Below are 23,352 nucleotides of genomic sequence, written 5' to 3' on the forward strand. Positions count from 1 at the left end.
GGATGCTGGGCTAGATGGACCTTTGGTCTTTCCCAGTATGGCACTACTTATGTACTTATGTACTTATGCTCAGTGCTCTGTCCAATTAGATGTTGCTGCCATTATGAAAGGGAGGCTCATGCTAATCAGAGCAGGAACTGATCTAAATAAGGCAGCATAACTACAGCAGTGTTGCCAGGTGGGCGGTTTTACCGCCCAATTGGGCGGTTTTCCGCGACCCGCCGCGGGAAATTTTTGCCCGCGGCGGGTTGCGGTTTTTTGGGCTTCTTTTTTTTCTTTTCCGCGGTTTTTCGGGCGGTTTTTTCGGCCGCAGGGGGCGGGGTTAGTGACGTTTTGGGCGGGGTTAGTGACGGGGAGGCGGGGCCGGTGACGGGGAGGCGGGGTTGATGACGCGGGGGTGGGGGTGTCAGGGGCGGGGTTTGAGTTTGGGCGGATTTTGGGCTGTTTTTAGGCTGGATTGGGTGGGAAAAAAATTTTCCACCTGGCAACCCTGAACTGCAGGAAATATACAGGAACACTTCCTTTACACAAGGAAGTTGATGAAACTGATGAAAGCAGATACATTTGGCTGGACCGCACCCAGATATTATAATATAAAGCTGTTATGCTGGTAAAGTGTTCAAGAAGTACATTTAAAAAGAAAAAAAATGTGAGAAAAGTTATTTGAGAAGCTACGAAAACTGGATGCAGCAGTTATACTTACCATAGGGATTTAAACACAAAAATTACATATAGCCATGTTTTAACTTCGCTACAAAACCAATTTTTTTTGTCAAGCATTTGGACTTGCTTAGATGGCTGGGACTGGGATATATAAGGGCTACTCCACTGGATCTGTTTTATTCAGTTTTATTTGTAATTTGCTTTTATTTTAATGTTTATTTTCTCTTTGCTCTTCTTGTTTTATTGTTGATTATATAATTACACATCTTGTTTTCTTATTTGGACCATCTTGAAAGACAGTAAGAAACTATAAACTAATAAACTATAGCAAGAGAATAAACCTGAACTGGCTTAAAAAAATATAACTACTTCTGGCTTAAAAAAAAGTTATTAAAGGCTCACAACATCAAAGCTTACTTATTTTATTAATACATATGATGGATGCTCTGTAAAGTTTCACAAGTTTTAGCTGGCTTTTATTCCCAAATAAAAATTGGATTATGAAAGATGGCCATGTGCTTACTCAAGAGCAAGGTCCCAAGTTACTGTTTTCGCTGGTACCGAGAAGCTGAAAGACAGGGAAACAGAAGAAAGATGCTCTGTGCTATAAGCTGAGCACAGCTGCGGTGCTCAGAGGCCCAGGACTCCCAACCTGTATGGATCCTGCTGGCAGCTACTTAAGAAATGCCTTTTAAAGATATGTCACCCCATCAGCCCTCCGGACAGCAAACGTTTCCCAAGTTACTGTTTTCGCTGGTACCGAGAAGCTGAAAGACAGGGAAACAGAAGAAAGATGCTCTGTGCTATAAGCTGAGCACAGCTGCGGTGCTCAGAGGCCCAGGACTCCCAACCTGTATGGATCCTGCTGGCAGCTACTTAAGAAATGCCTTTTAAAGATATGTCACCCCATCAGCCCTCCGGACAGCAAACGTTTCCCAAGTTACTGTTTTCGCTGGTACCGAGAAGCTGAAAGACAGGGAAACAGAAGAAAGATGCTCTGTGCTATAAGCTGAGCACAGCTGCGGTGCTCAGAGGCCCAGGACTCCCAACCTGTATGGATCCTGCTGGCAGCTACTTAAGAAATGCCTTTTGAAGATATGTCACCCCATCAGCCCTCCGGACAGCAAACGTTTCCCAAGTCACCTGGGTATGCTGCCTCAAGAGAAGGTGCGATGGTTTAGATTACTGAAAGAAGAAAAGCAGAAATTCTATTGTTTTGCAATGGTTTAAATCTTATCTTTCTCAGGGGGTCTTTTACATAAATACGCTAGCATTTTTAGCTCACGGTAAAAATCAGCTGGCGGTAAACGCTGAAGTTGCCCATTATATTCCTATGGGCTTCTCAGTGTTTACCGCCAGCTGATTTTTACCATGAGCTAAAAACACTAGCGCAGCTTTGTAAAAGGCCCCCTAATCGCATTCATTTGGAATGCTGGAATCAAGAGCTGTCTTCTGGCAAGGTTTTGGAGAAAGGGATACCAAAAGGCTCTTTGTTGTCACCACTGTTTTTATTTGATGCCGTTAACGGTTGTATTAGAAAGTTGGGGTTGTAAATTTCACATATTTGTGGACAACATCCAATTATTGGTTTTTATAAAAGATGATCAACATCAAGTGATGTCTGATTTCAATCAGAAACTATGTTTATTGGATGAATGGTTAGTTGATCACGATTTAGTGCTTAATGTTGAGAAATCTGCAACACTTTGGTCGTCTTGTCGAAATAAGCCACTATCTATTCAACCAATGTTGAAGGGTAAGCTCATTCCTCTTAAAAGATATTACTGCTTTAATGTTTTTATGTTGATAACTCCTTGAAATTTGAAAAACAGATTGGGCATTGTAAGGAGTCTCATGGAGGGCAGCAGAAGGGGATCTCGGAAGTAGTGAACTACGAATACCAGAAGCCTCGCGGAAGGGAGAGGCGCCCTCTAGTGGGTAGGGGATGAATGAAATACTTAAGAAAAGAGGAGAACTTCAATACCCAGCACCACATGAGGGGAGGCGGGAAGCACGGGAAACAGGACTACATCTCCCAGGAGGAAGTAGGGTCAGAGGGGGGGATTGGGAGATGGAAGATAATCAAGGAAATGAGCAGCACCTAGAGGCGGGGGAGGGGGTGACTATGGATTGGGAGGAGTCTGCTCAAGAGGGGAAGAGAGAGTTGGAGGAGGGAGGTGAGGAACAGATGGAGTTTTTTGCTCAGGACAAGGAACTAACTGCTAAAGGGAAAGAGGCTTAATAGGGAAGCCTGAGTCTGCTGGCACAAGGGTGCAGTTCCTATGAGAGTACTTGGTTTCCTGGACTGTGAGAACTATTTACATGGGTCAGGTCAGTCTGAACACTGTGGGTGGTTGTCAGAGTGTTGGTGACTGACAAATGAGGGTGGTGAAAATGTCTTCTACTCCTGGTGGAATTGGAGTGGAGTTATTGACTGAACCTGAAAGAGAATTCTAAAGACATTACTGAGTGATAAGAGGGAACTTTGAACTTTCGCTCTGGGGGGGAGGGGATGCTGAATTACAGCTGCCGGACTGCATGCTGGAGTGGCTGTTTGGGGAAATACCCTGCGATGTAAATAAAGTCCCTGTGTTATGATTACTTTCATAAGAGAAAGAAGGACTGTTTAAAGTGGTTTCAACAATGATGTTGGGAAGTCCCAGTTGAGCGGGGGCTGGGAACTGTGTGATCTCAAGTTGAAAGGAGAAAGGTTGACCCTAACAGTCTGCATGGAAGAGTGTGGAATAGAGTGCAGCCTGCGCTAGTGAGGTGAGCTGTGGACCTGAGCAGACAGCACGGACGAATGTGGAGTCGACAACAGACAGCATGGACAAGCGTGGAATCGAGAGCAGACAGCACTGGCGAGGTGAACTGTTTGACAGCATGTTACAAAATCATGTTATTTTCAGTTATTGCAATTCTTTATATCAAGGTCTTACAAAGACTAGTCTTAAGAGACTTTAACTGGTTCAGAACACAGCAGCTTGTTTGGTGACAAATGGCAAGAAGTTCGATCATATCATATAAAACCTGTTTTGAAACATCTGCGTCGGTTGCCAGTCTCTGCTAGGATTATATTTAAGATGCTGTATTTGGTGTTTACGGATTTTCACCTGAAAGCACGTGTATATTTCAGGAACAAACTATTCAAACAACAGTACTCTTGCCTGCTGCGATCATCCCAGCGTTGTTTGTTGCAGCATCTTTTCCACTTCAAGTTATGAAATTAACTTCTACAAGAAACAGAACTTTTTGTTGTATTAGACCTCACTTACGGAATTCTTTACCTGTTGAAGTGAGTAGTTCAATCAGTTACCTTGGATTTCGTACAAAACTAAAAAAAAAAAAACAACCATGGATTTTCAAGTTATCGGATTATAAATATAATGGAGATAATTTTAGATTAGGTTGACTGTTGATCATTTAATTTTGATGAAACCATTGTATTGTTGGTTTTATTTGGTTTGAACATCTATGTATTGATTTCTGTTTTTATTGTGAAGTGCTTTAAAACTCAATTTGTACTAAGAGGCATATTAAGAGGGGCATTTTCGACAGTGCATCTAAAGTCAGACTTTGGATGTTTTACACCAAATGGACCAAATCCAAATAGAAAATATAGCCATTTTCGAAAAAAGAAAAAAAAGAGGTAGGAGAGGCAGCAATTTTTTTTTTTTTTAGCACACTGGTCCCCCAGACATCAGAGAAAAGCAATGGAGCACCCTAGAGGGCACTGCTGTGGACATCATATAAATGCTCCCAGGTACACATCTCACCGTTGCTTCCTTGTCTGCTGAGCCCTCCAAACCCCACTTAAAGCCCATTATCCCCAACTATACACCACTACAATAGCCCTTAAGGGTGAAGGGGGCACCTATATGTGGGTACAGTGGGTTTCTGGTGAGTTTTGAAGGGCTCACAGTTTCCACCATGTATAACGGGTAGGGGGAGTATGGGCCTGGGTCCACCTGTCTACAGTGCACTGCAGAGCGCAACCAAAGAGAGGGTCCAAAAGTACAAAGAGTAAAGTAGCACAAAAAAGCAACAAAAGGGCCTCTAGAACTGGAACAATGGTACAATCTTTAATAAAATGGACCTGACACGGGCCGTGTTTCAGCGCTCAACTGTGCCTGCCTCTGACAAAATAAAAATGCATAATAAGCATGACATGTATATAAAATCATCATACATACAGGTGACATATATATTCAAATCATAAGTGTGTAAACAAAAAATTTCCCAATAACAAATATATATTTTTAAAAACATCATATCTCATGAATGTGATCATTTCATATATAAAGCTTTTATGCAAACAAATAATTACATACAAAAAGAAAGAGATTCATGCAAATATGACCAAGTGTGTATTTAAAAGAAAAAGCTTTTTAAACAAATTTATAGTGTTACAACAGAATGAGATCAGTGTCCTTGTGGATGGTTGTGTGTATCTCTCCAGTGGAATAATCCATGCATCCAAAGTGATGATAAGTGTCCGTTTCTTATGAGTATTTAGAGTGCATTTATGTGAGCCCGATGTAAAGCAAAAAACAAAATGAAGTCTGAAGACCTTACCAACTGCAATAAGTCTTTGCAGGCTGCAATAAAATATCATGACAAAGTGTAATGAGGCGTGGAGACAATATAAAAACCATGGTGTCTTTTAATCGCGTGTTCATGCCGCAAACTTGAGAAACCACAACATAGAAACAAAGTAGGCATACTTTGTATTGCAAAATCTCGTTCAGCCATATTAGATTATTCACAACTTATTGGAATGTGCCGTGGTTCAATTAAACGCTCCTATAGTCGTTGCTTAGATTTAATGTGTATAGAATTTGACATTGTGATGTTTAAAATTAAAAGTATCCTGCCCATACTGTGATCCAATGAAATCTCCTTCCCAAACGAGGTACTGTTACCTAAGCATTTACACAAACGCTATTGATTCTCCCCCATATATGAAAAATGTACAGAAAACCAATTGTATGAAAATATACAAATGTGAAAGTCCAGTCATATTCACTTGTAACCATTTTGCTCACTTTTGGCTTTAAGGAAACAGTTCGCTAAAACAAACTAGCTTGATCTCGCACAAACCAATATTCATTTACTATGCACAGCGTGGCAGCTCTCCGACTGGATCAATAAAAGGTCTCTTCGAATATGAAAATGTGTGGGCGATCTAAGTTAATCATCTCAAGCCAACTAAAAATATAACTAAAAACATAATATAAACTGTTTTAGCTGCAGTTACTTACTTTTAAAGCAAATTGTACCAAGCATCTTACAATCGCTGTCACCGGTCTTCTGAAAAAAAACGCCAAAAGAAGACGGGGCATGCGCATTACTGTGCTTAAAACACGAGCTGCCAATTCACGTGAATAAATAAAAGGATAATAAAAAAGACACACACACATCCTTTCGATGTCAAAAACAGTGAATTCTGACGATCTGATGTTATATGAAACGTTAATTATAATATAATCATGAGCGCTTGTCCGCGATTCTTCTCACATCATTAATGTTAGATGAATTCGATGGCGACACGACAGACATTTTGTATTTTTGTCATCAGCGACATTTTCTCTATTCCCTCTTTTTCATTACTTGTGTATGGTGGAAATTAACAAACACGCAATCTAATTTTTTGGTGATAAGGATTACAGTTTAGGTATGTGCCCTATTCCTACTATACACAAACATTACAGTAAAGATGTATGTCCTATTTTTATATGGTTCTAATGTGCCATTTTAGTACTTTTTAAAACATGTTTGGTTATAATATATTTTGCATAAGTGTATAGGAATTTACATGTCATGGTTTTCATATTCTTCTTTTATGTATGTGTTTATCTTTCATTTATATATTTTTAATCATATTTGTATTCAGTTATCTATATGTGTAATTTTGGTTTGTTTATTATTTTGTAGCCCCTGAGGCAGCTCTTTTGGGTGAAACACACCTGTTTCAGGCATTTTATTTGGTTGAGTTTCTACAATAAAGAGAAGAGTGATTTGGACTGATTACTGATCTGCCTTTTCTTTTTCCACTCTGTATATAAAGTGCAACATTACCAATAAGCAGCTTTAGCAAAAAATAGATTTTCCAGAAATTATCTACAGGCATTGCACCCTTTCCTTAGACGGCTCACTCAAGCAGTCCAGGTCATGAATTATTCAAGACCCATCTGTTGCACACAAGGACTGAAGTTCACCATTCCTGACATAAGAAAAAGCAAAAACAGTTCTTCTCTCAATTCCTTTCCCATGAAAAGAAAACAAAATATACAAGGAACAAAACAGATGAAGAACAGATAATGTAACCAATCAGAACAGTGCAAACACTTGAATCTTTACCTGTCATGTTGCAAGTTCTCTGATTACTTTCAAAATGATATTGCCTTCGGGCCTGGGCAATATATTCTGCAGCTTCTCTTTCCTGTATTTCTATAATTTTCTTCTGTGCGTACTTTCCCAGCAGATAAACTCCTACAAACCCAAAATATATAAACAGTGTACGATTAGAAAACAGGAAGACTATCAAAATGTTAGAATGAAAAATACTTCAGTACAATAAAAGGTTAGTTTTGATGGCTATTTCTAACATAAAGCCTCCACAGTGTACCAGACAGCAGAACTACCTACATTTCAGTATGAACGAGAATCTTGGACATTTTACTGCAAAGGCCTTAGGCCACAAGCAATTCCACCCGAGATCTATCTGCAATATAATGTGAAATGATAGGATCTCCAACAAATTAGACTTGAAAGATACCACATACTTTGTTTAGAGGAAAGGGGGATAAAGGTGCAGCTTTGGTGAACAGGCAATATCATAAGGGTAAAACACACTTAAATCCCCAAATTTGTGCTCTATGGCCAATTGAAAAATGGACAGAAATCACAGGGAAGACAACATCTCACACCTCAGATTCAAAGACACTCTAAAGCATAATCTTAAAACCTTTAAAGGTACATCTTAATAGTTGGCAGGACATGGCCATGGACAGGGTCACATAGATGCAGCTTTATCTCTTGGTCACCCAAAACCAAGTAAACAAAATTATAAAAGGAAAAAGAAAGCACAAGAGGAGCAAGGCCAACTCCCCAACTTCATCAACGGCATCACCTATGGTCCCAACTGCGGTGTTTTATGTTGCTGGGGCCACAGATAACCTAGATAGGCACCCTGCTCATAGTTCTTTGCATGACTCTTTTGCAAGGACCAAACAAATCCACATCAGACACCCTAGGATAAACATATATTTAGTTTTTTTATTAGCAGAAATCAATAAAATCAGAGTCACAGGATTCAGGTTGACACAGCTGCAATGGATCAGATGGCAATTATCACAGCAGGCAGATAAGCACAGACAGAACTGGGATGGTTCTTCTGCCCTGTCCCATGGAATCCAAGGGCAGTAGCAGTTTACAGACAGCAGTTCTACTTCACAAGGCCCTGCACAGACCTTGGCATGGGCATCTGCACAAAAGATGTTTCAGCAAATGCTCCACAAATTTCATACTCTCTGCATCTAGAAGGCAGATGTAGCTCTAGCTAATCAGAAAAATGCAGAAATATAGAAAAATGTGTTTACAACAGGTATCCAGAGTGCGATCAGATATTCCCATCTTGTGTCTTTCACAGAGTGACAAGGGTGAATCAAATGCTATTTTTCTGAACTAATTTGGAATGCTCCCCCTAAAGCAAAAATATGCAGTAAATTTACTCTTATAGAAGTTTCTTAGCCAGAAAAGAAAATATGGTTTAATAAAGAGACAATGTTTCAGCAATGAGTTAGGTCCAAAAGCCTGAATTCCACTCAACAAAGTCAGCAGTTTTTCATCCTGCATCAGCTGAGTCAAAGATTGTCTTATGTCACATCAACAAACTCATAAAGGTGAAATTAGATCTTACCTGCTAATTTTCTTTCCTCTAGACCCTCCAGACCGGTCAAGACGCGTGGGTTATGTCCTCCTACCAGCAGAGGGAGACTGAGAAAACACTAAGCTTTTGAAGCCTGTATATATAACCTGTGCAGAACCTCCACTAGCCAGTATACCCCTGACAAAGCAGAGAAACAAAAAACACTAACAACAACTAGCAACCCTGTACGTGGTCACAGTAAACTGCAAAAACAAGAAACATCTTCCGCTTGCTCTTACGGAAACATGTTCCTTTGCCTTTGATAAAACAGTTGGGCTTCTACAGGTGGACTATCAAAGAAGAGCCCCACCTGTCCCGGACTCCTATCACAAAACAGAAATAAACAGTCTGCAATTAGAGAAACAACAATTTACAGCAGCCAAGAATTATCCAACAAACACACCTCCTGGCCTCCAATACAGACAGGGCGGGCTCTTGACCGGTCTGGAGGGTCTAGAGGAAAGAAAATTAGCAGGTAAGATCTAATTTCACCTTCCTCAGCGACCCTCCAGACCGGTCAAGACGCGTGGGACGTACCAGAGCAGTAACTAACTTATGGGAGGGACCTACTAAGGCCAGAGGTCAAAACTGCTGCCCCAAAGCGCACCTCGTCCTTTGCATGCACAGGAATCCTATAATGCTTCACAAAGGAATGCAACGAAAACCAAACCGCAGCCCGACAAATATCTAACAGAGAAATCATACTATTCTCCGCCCACGAGGCTGCCATTCCCCTAGTGGAATGAGCAGACCAGCCCCTAGGCACCACAGGACCCTTCACCAAGTAAGCAGATGCAACCGCCTCCTTCAACCACCGTGCTATGGTCACCTTAGGAGCCGCTGCACCCTTCTTTGGGCCACCATGAAGAACGAACAAACGGTCAGAGGCTCTGAAGTCCTGAGTTCCAGAGAGCTAACAACTCAAAACTCTCCTGACATCCAGCTTGGCAATACCACGCTGCTCCGAATCTCCAGCCATATCACCCAACACTGGCAGAGAGATGACCTGATTAACATGGAACTCGGAAACCACCTTGGGCAAAAAAGGAAAGCACCGTCCGCAACGAAACCTTTCCCTCAGAAAGGACAAAAATGGTTCCCTAAAAGACAAAGCCTGAAGCTCTGAAACACTCCGTGCTGAAGTAATCGCCACCAACAAGACCGCCTTTAAAGATAAATCCTTACAAGATGCCGATACCAGAGGCACAAACGGAGGCCTGATCAAAGCATCCAAAACTAGCTTCAAATCCCACGGAGGCACCATCCGTCACTGAGGCGGACGCAGCAACTTAACACCCTTCAAAAAACGCACTACCTCAGGCACAGACGCGAAGGACTTTCACTGAAGCTTCCCACGAAAACATGACAAAGCTGCCACCTGAACCTTCAGTGTAGACAAGGCCAGACCTCTATCAACACCATCGTGCAAAAATTCCAAAACTTCCGCCACCGAAGAGTGAAACGGCCGAACTCGATGGTCTTCACACCAGTGCTCAAAGATTCTCCAAACCCGGACATACGCCAAGGAAGTGGATCGTCTACGGCAACTCAACATCGTAGCAAAGCCACTGGACGAAAGCCCCTTCTTCTTCAACTTGTGCCGCTCAAGAGCCAAGCCATAAGCGAAAACCGAGCCGGATCCGGCATGATTATCGGGCCTTGACACAGAACTGATCCCAACAAAGGCAGGGCCGCCGCCCCTGCCAACCGCACCAGGTCTCCATACCATGGTCGACGCTGCCAATCCGAAGCTACCAGAATCACCCGACCGGAGTGATGTTCGATGCGCTATATTACTCGACCGACTAACAGCCACAGAGGAAACACATACAGTCACTCCCGAAGCCAAGGCAACAGAAGAGTGTCGATTTCCTCCGCTCAAGGGTCTCTTCAGCGACTGAAAAAAAAAAAAATCTCTGAACTTGCGCATAGCGAGCCGTTGCCCTAAGATCACCGAAAGTCCCCAGACCGACACAACTCACTGGAACACTGACCGAAGAAAAGACCACTCTCTGGGATCTAGAGTGTGCCTGCTGAGATAATCTGCATCTATGTGACCTACCCCGGCCACATGCGCTGCCAAGAGAGCCTGAAGATGAGTTCAACTGCGCCGCCAAGGCTCTTTGTTCCCCCCTTGACGGTTGACATATGCTACTGCCATGGCATTGTCACAGAGCACTCGGACTGCCTTGTGGCGAACCACCGACGTCAAGGCCTGGAGCGCCACCCGAATGGCCCGAGTTTCCAGCCGGTTGATGGACCACTCTGCTTCTGCCCGAGACCACCGGCCTTGAGCTACCTCAGACAATGTGCCCCCCAACCTTGCAGACTGGCATCCGTGACCATTACCAGCCCCTGTGGGGACTCCAACGGCATTCCTTTCCCAAATTGCGCGGACTGAGCCACCAGCGGAGACTGAGACGAGGGGCCACCGACAGCGGACAACACATTTCCAAGTCCTGCGACAGAGGGGACCAACGACTGAGCAGAGCTGACTGTACCTGACGCATGTGCGCCCTGGCCCACGGAACTACCTCTATGGTCGCCGCCATCAGGCCCAGGACCTGACGATAAGTACGGGCCGTCGGCGCCTTCTCTGCAAGGAACCGACGAATCGGACCCTGTAACTTGGAACCAAAAGGCTGCACAAAGGAAAGTGAAGATAAGCTTCCGTCAAATCCAGGGAAGTGAGAAACTCTCCTTTCCTGACCGCACCAGTGACCGACCGCAACGTCTCCATCCGGAAAGAGGGCACCTTGAGTGCCGCATTGACCCTTTTGAGATCTAAAATGGGACGAAAAGTGTCCTCTTTCTTGTGGACCACAAAATAGATCAAATAGCACCCTGAGCGTTGCTGATCTGAAGGAACAGGAACCACGGCTCCCAACGCGAGCAGCCACCGCAGAGTGTCCCTCACTGCTGCCCTCTTGCTCCAAGACCGACAGAGGGATTCCAGAAACACTTCGGGAGAACAGCTTTCGAATTCCAGCGCATCCGCCTCGAAACACCTTGAGAACCCACTGATCTGACCTGATTTGGGCCCAACTCTGGTAAAACAGACTCAGCCGAGCCCCAACATGCACCAGAGCCTGAGCCCGCACACCTTCATTGGGAATTGTGGCCTGAATACTAACCTCCCGCGGAAAAGCCACGCCCTCCGCGATGACTCTCACGAAAGAACTGTGTGCGCTGGAAAAACCGACCCCTAGAGGTCCTACTACTATTAAACATTTCTATAGCACTACTAGACTTATGCAGCGCTGTACAAATTAACATGAAAAGACAGTCCCTGCTCAACAGAGCTTACAATCTAAATTGGACAAACAGACAGCTAGGGGTAGGTCCCACTCGATCTGCCCGGCCTATACCGCTGAGCCTCCCTAAACTGTCCCCGAGAGGAACTAGTTCTGGCCCCTGCCTTGAACCGAAAATCTGGAAGCCATAGAACCTTGGTATCACTAAGACCTCACACTAACTTGTCCAAATCTTCTCCAAAGAGCATAGCTCCCTTAAGTGGCAGAGACCCACAACCATAGCCATATTTTTTGTCTGAAGTAGGCAACAAATCATAAAAGCCTCAGACAAAAAGGATGAACCCATGTCCAAGTCGGCTAATTCCTGACCCCCAGAAGAACCAACATCTACCGAATCATCCAGGAGCTTCTCGGCCCAACGAAAACATGCCCGAGCTAACAGATCCCCACAAACCGAGGCCTGCAGGGCTAGAGCCGACAAAACAAAACTACGCTTGAGAAAAGATCCCAACTTCCTATCCTGAGGATCACGGAGGGCCGTTCCTCCATCAACCGGGATAGCCGTAGCTATAATTACTGCCGTCACTACTGCATCTACCGTGGGAGCCTTAAAGGAATCCCTATCGTCCTGAGGGAGGGGATAAAGCCTCGCCATTGCCTTTGCCACCTTACACGGCAAATCCCATTCCTGACAAATCATCTCCCGGAGATCCTTGTTCATAGGGAAGGATCACGCCTGACGCTGAATGCCCTTCACCAACGGATCCTGGACAGTTTCCCCCAAAGCCACCTCAGGACCAAACTGAAGGGTGGACGACACCTGATCTATGAGTTCTGACAGCTCATCTCTATGGAAAATCCGCACTACTGAAGGATCCTCTCCAGGAATCCAACAATCCTGCTCCTGAGAGCCGTCAATTCCATCTGACTCCCCCAGATCACTAAGCGCAGCTTCTGCAGCTACAGGAGAAAAACATTGCCTGTCCTCTGACCACTCTAACCGTGGTCTCTCAGCCAAGACGGAAATAGCCCCCTCTTCCAATTGGGGGGGGGGGGAGGGGGGGTCCCGATCTCCAGGCCTGATACCGCGTCCAGACAAAATCTGGAGGAAAGCCCACCATTCCTGGACCGTCATTAGGCCCTTTTGTGCCAAAAACGGAGGCCGCAGGCCCAAAACCAGCCGGCTCCACGGGCCGCGTCAGACTCAAGATGGCGGCTGTTCCCGCCGAAACTGTTCCCGCTGACAGCGGCCCTGCCTACGCTCCCGCTGACCCGGAGACTCCCGACACCATCGATCCCTCCGCGGTCAAGTCGGGGGGTGCCGCAGCCACCTTTATAGGTGCACCGCAAAGCTACACTGAGCGCCCGGCGCCTCTACCCCTCGTCACGAGCACGCGCGACATCGGAGGAGCTGGGCCGCCATAAACCACAAGGGAAGGGAAAAGCTGTTCCGCAAACGCGCCAAACCAAAAACTCACTCACACTGCAAAAGCAGTGGAGAAAGCGCTGCTCTCTCGTTCCAGCAAGGAATCAAAACCCCCGTTCGGTCCGCTGAAAATAAAGAAATAAATGCCCTTAAAGGCACAGTACTCCAACTCTGGCAGCTGGAAATTGTAAGGCACTCAAGGCTACAATACTGAGAAAGCAGCCGAGGCACAAAGCTGCCAAGCAAAACGAAATAGAATAACTGACCTTAAAGGCACAGTACTCTAATTCTGGCATCTGGAAATTGTAAGGCACTCAAGGCTACAATACTGAGAAAGCAGCCGAGGCACAAAGCTGCCAAGCAAACAGAAATAGAGAGCAGCACAGGGGGAGGGACCCAAACATAGGTGTAACACCCCAGGGGGAAAAACTGGGCCCCACCAGACCCAGGGCCCCAAAGCACCTTTTTTTTTTTTTTTACACACACACGTACAGGGTACTGCAACAGAATAAAGTTTGGAAGGAAAAAATCCTACGACCCAATGACAAACTACCTCACCAGATTATTGGAGACTGCACAGGCTGTCAACTGCTACCTCTGCTGAGACTGAGAAAATACTGGCTAGTGGAGGTTCTGCACAGGTTATATATACAGGCTTCAAAAGCTTAGTGTTTTCTCAGTCTCCCTCTGCTGGTAGGAGGACATAACCCACGCGTCTTGACCGGTCTGGAGGGTCGCTGAGGAATGAACAGTTAAAGTGAGCTGCTGAACACTCATATGTTGTCATTGATAGAACACTTCATCCTCCTCCTTCACTGTTCACGTTTCAATACATAAAACCAAAACACCAAAAAGAACACATTATTTGTGACTATAACCACATAGGGGAGGCGGAAAGATAAAGAGAAGGGGGACTTGATATACTGCCTTTTTGTGGTTTTATGCAACTACATTCAAAGCGGTTTACATATTATATACAGGAACTTATTTATACCTGGGGCAATGGAGGGTTGAGTGACTTGCCCAGAGTCACAAGGAGCTGCAGTGGGAATTGAATCCAGTTCCCCAGGAATGAAGTCTGCTGCACTAACCGCTAGGCTACTTCTCCACTCCATAAATATTAAGATTGCCAACAGTAGTCAATACTTCACAAATCCTTTTGAAACAGCTGAAAACAGCATGACACTACCATTCCAAAACTGACAGAGGAACCTATTCACTAACAATTTTCCTCAGATTCTGTATCTATGGGGGAAAAACTGAATAAATCAAGCTATTAATGTCACACAAATTTTCATTTCCACTGTAATAGTAAACACCAAACAACCTGATTTTCCACCTTTCGATGTCTTAATAAACATCCTCTCAGTTTTACATACTGACCCCCTTCCACCCCCCCACCCCCACCCCCAAAATGTAAAAGAAACAGTATATACCAGGCTCTAAGACAGCTTCAGATGTTATAGCAAATCCTGTTAGAGAAGTAAGCAGGTCCCTTGAGTTGCCTAGTGGTCAGTGCAGTGTACTGTAGAGGAGGAGACCCAGGCCCATAACCCATTCTAACCGTTACACTTGTCGTGGAAAGTGTGAGCTCTCTAAAATCCACTATACCTACATATAGGTGACATTTGCAGGCTTAAGGGCTATTATGGTGTACAGTTGGGTACAGTAGGTTTTTGAATGGTTTTGGAGGGCTCACCATACTATATAAGGAAGTAACTAACGGTGAGATGTGTAACTGGGATCTTTCCTGTGAAGTCCACTACAGTGCCCCCTAGGGTGCCCCACTGCTCTGCTGGGATATCTGTGTGGCCAGTCTACTAAGAATGTTGGCTCCTCCTACATCCCAATGGCTTGATTTTGTGCGTTTTTCACTTGGACACTTTTTTTTTCAAAAATGGTCCAGAAAAAAATAGACGTACTGAGCACAACATCTAGCAAATGGCCATTTAAAAATAAAAAAAAAGGATCAATTTCAAACCTGAAAAGTGTCTATGTTTACTACAGGATTTTTGGACATTTTCAGCAAAACGTTCAAAGTCGGATTTAGACATCATTTCGAAAACTCCCTCTACGTTAGATGACTTTATATGGGCACAATCTGATTTTAAATGTTGAAAAATCTTTAGCTATGTGGCTGCCCATAAATCTAGATCTTTTAGTATAAAGTCAATGTTGCAAGGTAAACCACTCCTTACTATTACTACTACTTATCTTAAGTAGGCCACTGTTACCTTGGGTTTTCATTGTGATAACGAACTTCCGCATATTACTGAAGACCCATCTCTTTAATAAAGCATACCACAAAGATCAACCAATGTGAATATGCACAACTCGCCCATCTATGTTTAGAACTGTTTCACTATATCTGCTTGTATATTATAACTTTGTTTATCATCATGCTGACCAAGACTTTGTAATACTAAATGTTTATTTACAATATTCTTCCACTACTCATAATGTATTGTAAGCCACTTTGAGCCTGCAAAGAGGTGGGATACAAATGCAACAAATAAATAAATAACTCTTTGAGGTTTAACAAGCATATTGGAAAAAAGATTTTGTTATTTTCAGCTATAAATGATATGACAGTGGAAACCAAATTTTCAACTAATCAAAATTTGATAAAAATAGTTAATGCTCTAGTTACCAGTAGACTGGACTACTGTAATTTATTTCAAGGTCTTACCAAGGCAGTTTGAAGAGGGTTCAAAATATGATAGCACCTAGAAGTTGGGGAAAAGAAGTTTGATATCGCCCCAATTTGTAGAACTATGCATATGGAGAATTTCTACTTAGGAAACCCACCCTGGTGTCATGCCACATGGTCAGATCATAAGACTCTAGAGTTCATTCTTTACTGGAGGGAAGTTACTAGATCTTTTCAGCCCATTGTCACCTCTCCTTCTTTTAAATCGAGAGGCAGAACTGATCCTGTAAAATTGTGGTCTGGAATCTTTGATAGCCCACAACTTCCAGACACAGACAGCAAGTGGGATGAGATATGTAGTTCTACCCTGGATAGTATAGCTCCCATCAAAGGTTTGCCCAAAATCACCCATAAGGTGTCACCCTGGTACAATCAGGGTATTCTCCTCCTGAAGAGGCAGTGTAGAAAATTAGAGAGGAAGTGGTCCAGAGGAAAGCTATCAGGGATTATGTTTAAAGAACACACAGGAATGACAAAGATTCATATAATGACAGAAACAGCATAGCAGTCTTGACAAAAGGTAAAACCATATTTACAACGGAACAGCATAATGATGAAACCCCTACCCCCAGCTGCTCCCACCCCTCTGAGATTCAGCACCAAACTATCAAAAATGAGAACAGAACTGCAAGGTTACGGGAGAAAGAAGTTAAAAACCCTCTATTATAAAGAGCAAATTGGTCACAACCACTTAAACACCCATAAGCTCTTTAACCTTATTAATAAGCTTGTATCAATTAGCTACATATTTTGAACAAAAAGCAACTAAAATTAGGGGGGCTGTGTTGTGACTTAAGGCCACTGATCAATCTTGCTTCAAGCAGCCTAGTCCAAATGCTGGTATTCTGGCTGACCAACTGTGGTCCTCCTTTCTGTTACGACTGTCATATCCTTTCTCACAAAGTATTCTTCCTCACATTGCCTTCTGGATGCTTGTCCAAGTTATTAAAAACTGAACCTGAAGGATTCATTGACCTTCTTCAAGCTCGTACCTCGTTTATGCTGACTCAAGGGGCTTTTCCTCAGCGGAAAGGTTCCATAGTACTTACCCCAATCCTGAAGAGCACCTCGGCTTCATTGGGAGACATTACTAATTACAGATCTGTCGTTTCTATTCCATTGTTGACTAAGGTAATGGAGGGAATAGTTGGTACTCCGCTTATAAATCACCTTTCCTCTTTCTCCCTCTTGCATAAATCCCAGTCAGGCTTTAGGCCTTGTTATAGTACCGAGACGGTCTTGACCACCTTAATATCTGATTTTAGGAAAGCAGTCAGTCTAGGTTTTTAAGTTTTTAGTGATGCAATTTGATATGCCAAGTACCTTTGACCTTGTTGATCATAAGTTGCTTTCAGGCCTGTTGAATCAGTTTGGATTGTAAGACAAGGTCCACCAATGGTTCCAAAGCTCCCTAAAATCTAGATCGTATCAGGTGAAGTTGTCAGGTTCTCTCTCACCTTCCTGGTCTCCTGACTGTGGGGTGCTATGGGGCTCGCTGCTTTCTCCAATCCTATTCAATGTTATGATGGCTCCATTAGGTGAAAGGCTAGAGGCAGCAGGGTTCTGCACTTATTTACGCAGCGTCACACTCTACATCCCTTTCAAGACTAGAATTCCAGAAACTGTCCCAAAGATTAGGCTTGGTCTGGATTTGTTGGAATCCTGGGCTTCCGAATTTAAATTAAACAGAGGTAAGACTAAATTTCTTGTGGTAACCAACTCCTTTGACCATACTGCATATAATAGTTTTATTATTGACAAAGTGTTGTACCCCCTAGACTCTAGGCTTAGGGTATTGGGTATATTAATTGACAATCACCTCATGTTTGAGCCTCAGGTTTCCTCAATAGTGAAAGAAATTCTTCAGGTCTCTTTGGAAGCTAAGGAGAATCAGATCATATTTCTTGCCCGACATCTTCAGACTGCTAGTTAAATCCTTGGTTTTAACTCAGTTCGATTACTGCAATTCCATCTATGCTGGATGTAAGGAGGGTGTCCTAAAAAGGCTATAAGTGGCCCAAAATACAGCAACTAGGCTTGTCCTCAAGGTATCGTGTTCTGATAGAGCCACTCTATTATGCAAGCTGCACTGGTTGGCCATTAAAGACAGGATTATTTTTAAATTTTCAAAGATTACATGGCATGACACCGGATTATATGCAGCCCTTAACTATTCCCCTATGCAATACAACCTCTGATTCTAGGGACTACCTTAGACTTCACCTTCCAGATTGCAAAACAGCGTGTTATAAGTAAGTACACTCTGCTGACCTTAGATACCAGGGTGCTAATTGGTGGAATTCACTGCCAATGGCAATCAAAGGTCAGCCTGATTACCATTTGCCCTAAAAGCTATCGACAATCCTATGTAAATGTGTTACAACGAGCTCATTAGTATTAAAATGAGCATTCTGTGCTATGCACAGAAAGGAGCAGCTACATTTAACGTGCAACATTTTCCAGCAGATCTGGAGCTGTTGTTACATGAGAGCATATCAGTTTTTTTAGCATCGGAATGAGCTGAGGGAGGAGCAAAACAGTGTCAAAGAGCAGAAAACAGCTCCTGAACCCAGTGAAAATGAAATCCCTCCCACAAACATAGTAACATAGTAGATGACGGCAGAAAAAGACCTGCACGGTCCATCCAGTCTGCCCAAGAAATGTGCCACATTTTTGTGTATACCTTACCTTGATTTGTACCTGTCTTTTTCAGGGCACAGACCGTACAAGTCTGCCCAGCACTATTCCTGCCTCCCAACCACCAGCCCCGCCTCCCACTACCAGCTCTGTCCGCTCGTTCTACCGCCTTCGTATCTCTGGAAAAGGTTTGTTTGCGGATTAATACCTTTCAAATATTTGAACGCCTGTATCATATCACCCCTGTTTCTCCTTTCCTCCAGGGTATACATGTTCAGGTCAGCAAGTCTCTCTTCATACGTCTTGTAACGCAAATCCCATACCATTCTCGTAGCTTTTCTTTGTACCGCTTCGATTCTTTTTACATCCTTAGCAAGGGGCAGGGAAACAAAAGCAGACAGCTAATCGGCCTGGGAAAGCCTCCATGATGATGTTAGCTGGGGGGGGGGGGGGGGCTTTCACAACCCTCTGTGTCAAGAGTGACATCAGTGAGGAGGTGGAGTTTAGCCTCAAAGTGGCAGAAAAAAACAAAAAAGATTCCCAAGTGCCAGGGCAAAATCAATCAGGGGTAGTCTGAGGGAAAGCAAGTACAAGTGCAGAGCAACTAAGCCATATCAGGGGCATGAGCAAAACACGATTGCTTACCGAGAGACTTCTGCGCATGTGCTAGGCGCTTTCTCTACCGAGCTGCCTGCAGAATTTCTGTGCATCTCATTTGCATGCGATTCCTTTAAGCATTGGTCGCTGTTTAGAAATCAGTAAGTTCAACCGCAGCTATAAACGTATGTGGCATTTAATGGTGACATCTGAACATCTGCACCTCAGTTTGTGACGCATTTTTAGTGTTTCGTGCCCTTCACTTTGGAATCATTTGCCTAGCTTTCTGCATATTGAACCCTCGTATTTACAGTTTAGGAAAAATTTTAAAGGTATTTTTGTTTAATGATGCCTTCACTGACTGATACAACAGAGTGAGGAAAGGGATGGAAAACAAAAATGAGGATATTATAATGCCACTGTATCGGTCCATGGTGTGACCGCACCTAGAGTATTGTGTTCAATTCTGGTCGCCACACCTCAAAAAAGATATAGTGGAATTGGAAAAGGTGCAGAGAAGGGTGACAAAGATGATTAAGGGGATGGGACGACTTTCCTATGAGGAAAGGCTAAAGCGGCTGGGGCTCTTCAGCTTGGAGAAAAGGCGGCTGAGGGGTGATATGATAGAGGTATATAAAATAATGAGTGGAGTGGAAAAGATAGATATGGAGCGTCTGTTTACGCTTTCCAATAATACTAGGACAAAGGGGAATGCGATGAAGCTGGAGTGCAGTAAGTTTAAAACAAATAAGAGAAAAATTTTCTTTACTCAGCGTGTAATTCGACTCTGGAATTTGTTGCTGGAGAATGTGGTTACTGCGGTTAGCTTAGAAGAGTTTAAGAAAGGATTGGACGGCTTCCTGAAGGAAAAGGCCATAGAATGTTATTAAAGGAATGTAGGGAAAAATCCACTATTCCTGGGACAAGCAGTACAAAATGCTTTGCTCAGTGGATCTTGTCAGGTGATTATGACCTGGATGGGCCACTGTCGGAGACAGGGTGCTGGGCTAGATGGACCTTTGGTCTGTCCCAGTGTGGCGATGCTTATGTCTTATAGTGGCAGATGGATCTTGACAGAGAAGTCTGGATCACTTGGTAATCTTTTTCTACTCTTTTCTATACTGGATATGGATGTAACTTTCCTTTTTTAATTTTTTGGCTTTTATTTTTTTCTCATCTTTATACCGATTGTAAACTGCTGTGTGGTATTGCCTGAAAGCGGTATTAGAAGTAGCCTAATGGTTGTCACAGTGGCCGAGAACTTGCGGGACTGGGTTTGATTCCCAACATAGCTCTTTGTGATCCTGGGAAAGTCACTTACCCCTCCATTGCTCCAGATACAAAAACTGAGATTGTGAGCCCACTAGGGGCAGAAAAAGTACCTCCATATAATAAATGCAAACCACTTTGGCTGTACCACAGAAAGGCAGTATATCAAATCCATTACACTTAACTCTTTAAAAATACCAAAACTAAAGCTTTGGGCCATCTTAGTTTTCAATTACCACATTGCTTTAGGATGTGTTTGTAGTCCCTCATTTTATCCTTTGAAATTAGTGACACAGGGCACATAATGGATTATGATGGGGATGTTAGAAATTCAAGCATGCCTCCTGGATCTATATAAATTGGCAGCTTTGGACTGTTAGCCATACCTGATCTATGAGTGGCCAGGAAAGCAGTGTCAATATGACAGTCCATTTGTTTCAGCTCCATTCAACTTGTGGGATACTCAGCTACAGCCTATAGACTGTCCTGGACAAAAAAAAAAACACTGCATGGGGGGGGGGGGGGGGGGGGGGGGTCAGACTATGTGGCTGGCAGCTAGGACTGTGGGAGTATTGACAGAATAATTCGGTAGACTTGACAGTATTTTTTTTTTTTGTCAATTACTTATGATAAAAACTTTAAAAAGAATTGTTGTGTTATTCTAGTCTGCATCGAAAAAGTGGACCCTCATTCTCAAAACCTCATGCCTCAACAAATTAGAATAAGATGCCACCTGCTTCTGTCACATTTACATTATTATAAGGCACCTACAAAGGTCTGGTTCTTAGATATGTGGAATTCAAAATAAGTTAGTGTGGTAACCATGTTAGTCTACTTTTAAAAGGTAACAAAGCATCTTCTCTGTGATTTTGCTTGATTGCTGTATAATTGCTCCCAATGTTGGTTGCCTGTTCTGTTGATTATTCTTTAATAAAAAGATTTAAACATAAAAGGTAATAAAGCATCTTTTTTGTTGTTTTATTTCTATCACTTAGAATTCAAAAGAAACCTAAAAATACACTTACCTTAAACAAATGATTCACATAGTCTCAACAGAGTTCCCTGTTCACACCCTTCAGTATTATTTCATCAGCACCAGGGTGGCTGCAGAGGGACCAGCGAGTGGACCTTTCCCACCCCTCTTTTCTATCCCACTAGCCTGCCACGGCTCCTTTCAACACAGGCATAGGTCCTGGAACAGTGGAAGCCGGGGGAGTCAGAGGTGCCATGGCACCTTTAAAATTTTGCTACCCTTCCTCTCTCCCCATGAGGCCTTTCTTCTCTTACTTTGCATCTGCACATACTCAAGACTAGCTGGCTGGCTGGCTTCCCTCCCCTCCAAAACAGGAAGTTCAGAGGAAGCGGGACTAGTCAGGTCTTGAGCATCTGATGGCCCTACATCAGGCCACCTGTGTGATATAGCCAATGTAGCTTATAGAACTGCCATCCCAAGGGAGCATGGTTCAAGAATAAATGCCTTGGTGACACAGCAGTGACAAAGAGAAATGCTGAAGATGGGGGGGGGGGTGAGGAGAGAGATGTTGAAGAGAGGAGAGTGAGGGGAAGGGAGAGATGATGAAGACAATGGGGGGGGGGGGGGTTGAGAGGGAGGAAAGGAGAGAGATGCAGGAGACTATGGGGATGGTGGAATGTTGAGCACCATTGGGGAGGGGGGTTGAATAGGACACAATTGGCAGAGGGGGGAGGGACAGACTGATGATGAAAAGAGGAGGAGGAGGGGAGAGATGCATGGGAGGGGTAGAATTTGGACATCACAGGTAGGGGGAAAAGTGAAGAAGACAGATACTGAAGAGGGAGGGAGGGAAATAGATATGTTGAAGAGGAGGAGAGTACAGAGATGCTGGAGACTAGGGGGTGTTGAAAGAGAGGGAAAGAGATGCTGGAGATCATGGAACAGGTAGGATGCCAGACACCACAGACAGGGGGAGAAGAAGGGAAGGAGAGAGATGCTGAAAAGAGGAGAGTGTGGGGAAAGGAGAGATGCTGAAGACAATGGGGGGGGGGGAGAGGTGCTGCTGAAGACAGGAGGGGGAAGTTAGGGAGAGAGAGATGCTTGAGGCTATATGGGGAGAGAGAGAGATGCTGTAGAACAGGAGAGAGATCTATGCTGGAGACCCTGGTGGGTTGAATGCTGGACACTACAGGCAGGGGCAGGAGAAGGTGCTGCAGACCACCATGGGGAGGGAAAGAGATGCTGTAGACTATGAGAGGTTGAGAGGGAGGGAAGGAGAGAAATGCTCAACACCATGGGGTGGGAGGTGTTCACACAGAGTCGTCCCCCCCCCCCCCCCCCCCCGAGTCAGTGCAAGGGTAATGAGTGCCCTAGGGAACTCTTCAGTCTTACATTCCCCTCTCCCACCACACTTCGATTGGCTTTCAGTCCCCTAACCTGCAAGCTTCCCCCACTCCACTCTGCTGGTTAAAGTATACGCTAAAGGTCGAGTTTGTGGAGCTGTCAAGATCTATACTTTTGCTTTGACTAGAAAGGTTCTTTGCTGGCCCCAAGGGACTGTTACCCCAGGCGATCGCCTAATGGTCCAGCCAGCCCTGGTTCTCGCTCACACCCACCTCCAGCGGCGGCACCCAGGAACAGCAGCTTTCTCCGGTGCCGCTTCAGGAAATTCCAAGCGGACAGCATGGCGAGAGGGCACCGGGAAGGAGAGCACAGGTATTAGGACCGGACCCCCCACCACCTGGAGTACGGAATAAGAAAGAAAGGCAGGCAGTAGTAAGACTCGTCGCTATGGACTTCAGCAGCCGGTGCCACCAGTAACCGGCTCCCCCTGATGCTCTCTCCTCGGAAAGCGGGTTCCGGAGTACAGAAGGAGGAGAGACCGGAACGGCA

At 44.2% G+C, this 23,352-nt stretch overlaps 1 protein-coding gene across 2 annotated transcripts in view; it reads right to left on the minus strand.

Annotated features, from left to right (window-relative positions):
* The window catches only part of PEX3 (peroxisomal biogenesis factor 3), an 85,989-nt gene extending 62,658 nt beyond the window's left edge, over window positions 1-23,331 (minus strand). Inside the window, exons 1-2 of one of the 2 annotated variants that reach the window (XM_030198493.1) lie at window positions 23,076-23,330; window positions 7,024-7,155 (exon numbers count right to left, since the gene is read on the minus strand). In XM_030198493.1, coding sequence (XP_030054353.1) covers window positions 7,024-7,155; window positions 23,076-23,145 — 202 coding nt within the window. In that variant the 5' untranslated portion in view covers window positions 23,146-23,330. Of the gene's footprint in view, window positions 1-7,023; window positions 7,156-23,075 lie in introns of both variants that reach the window. The other variant, XM_030198494.1, reaches the window with a different exon arrangement.
* Window positions 23,332-23,352: the final 21 nt, after the last annotated feature.

Source organism: Microcaecilia unicolor, chromosome 3, assembly GCF_901765095.1.
Source record: "Microcaecilia unicolor chromosome 3, aMicUni1.1, whole genome shotgun sequence".
NCBI lineage: Eukaryota > Metazoa > Chordata > Amphibia > Gymnophiona > Siphonopidae > Microcaecilia > Microcaecilia unicolor.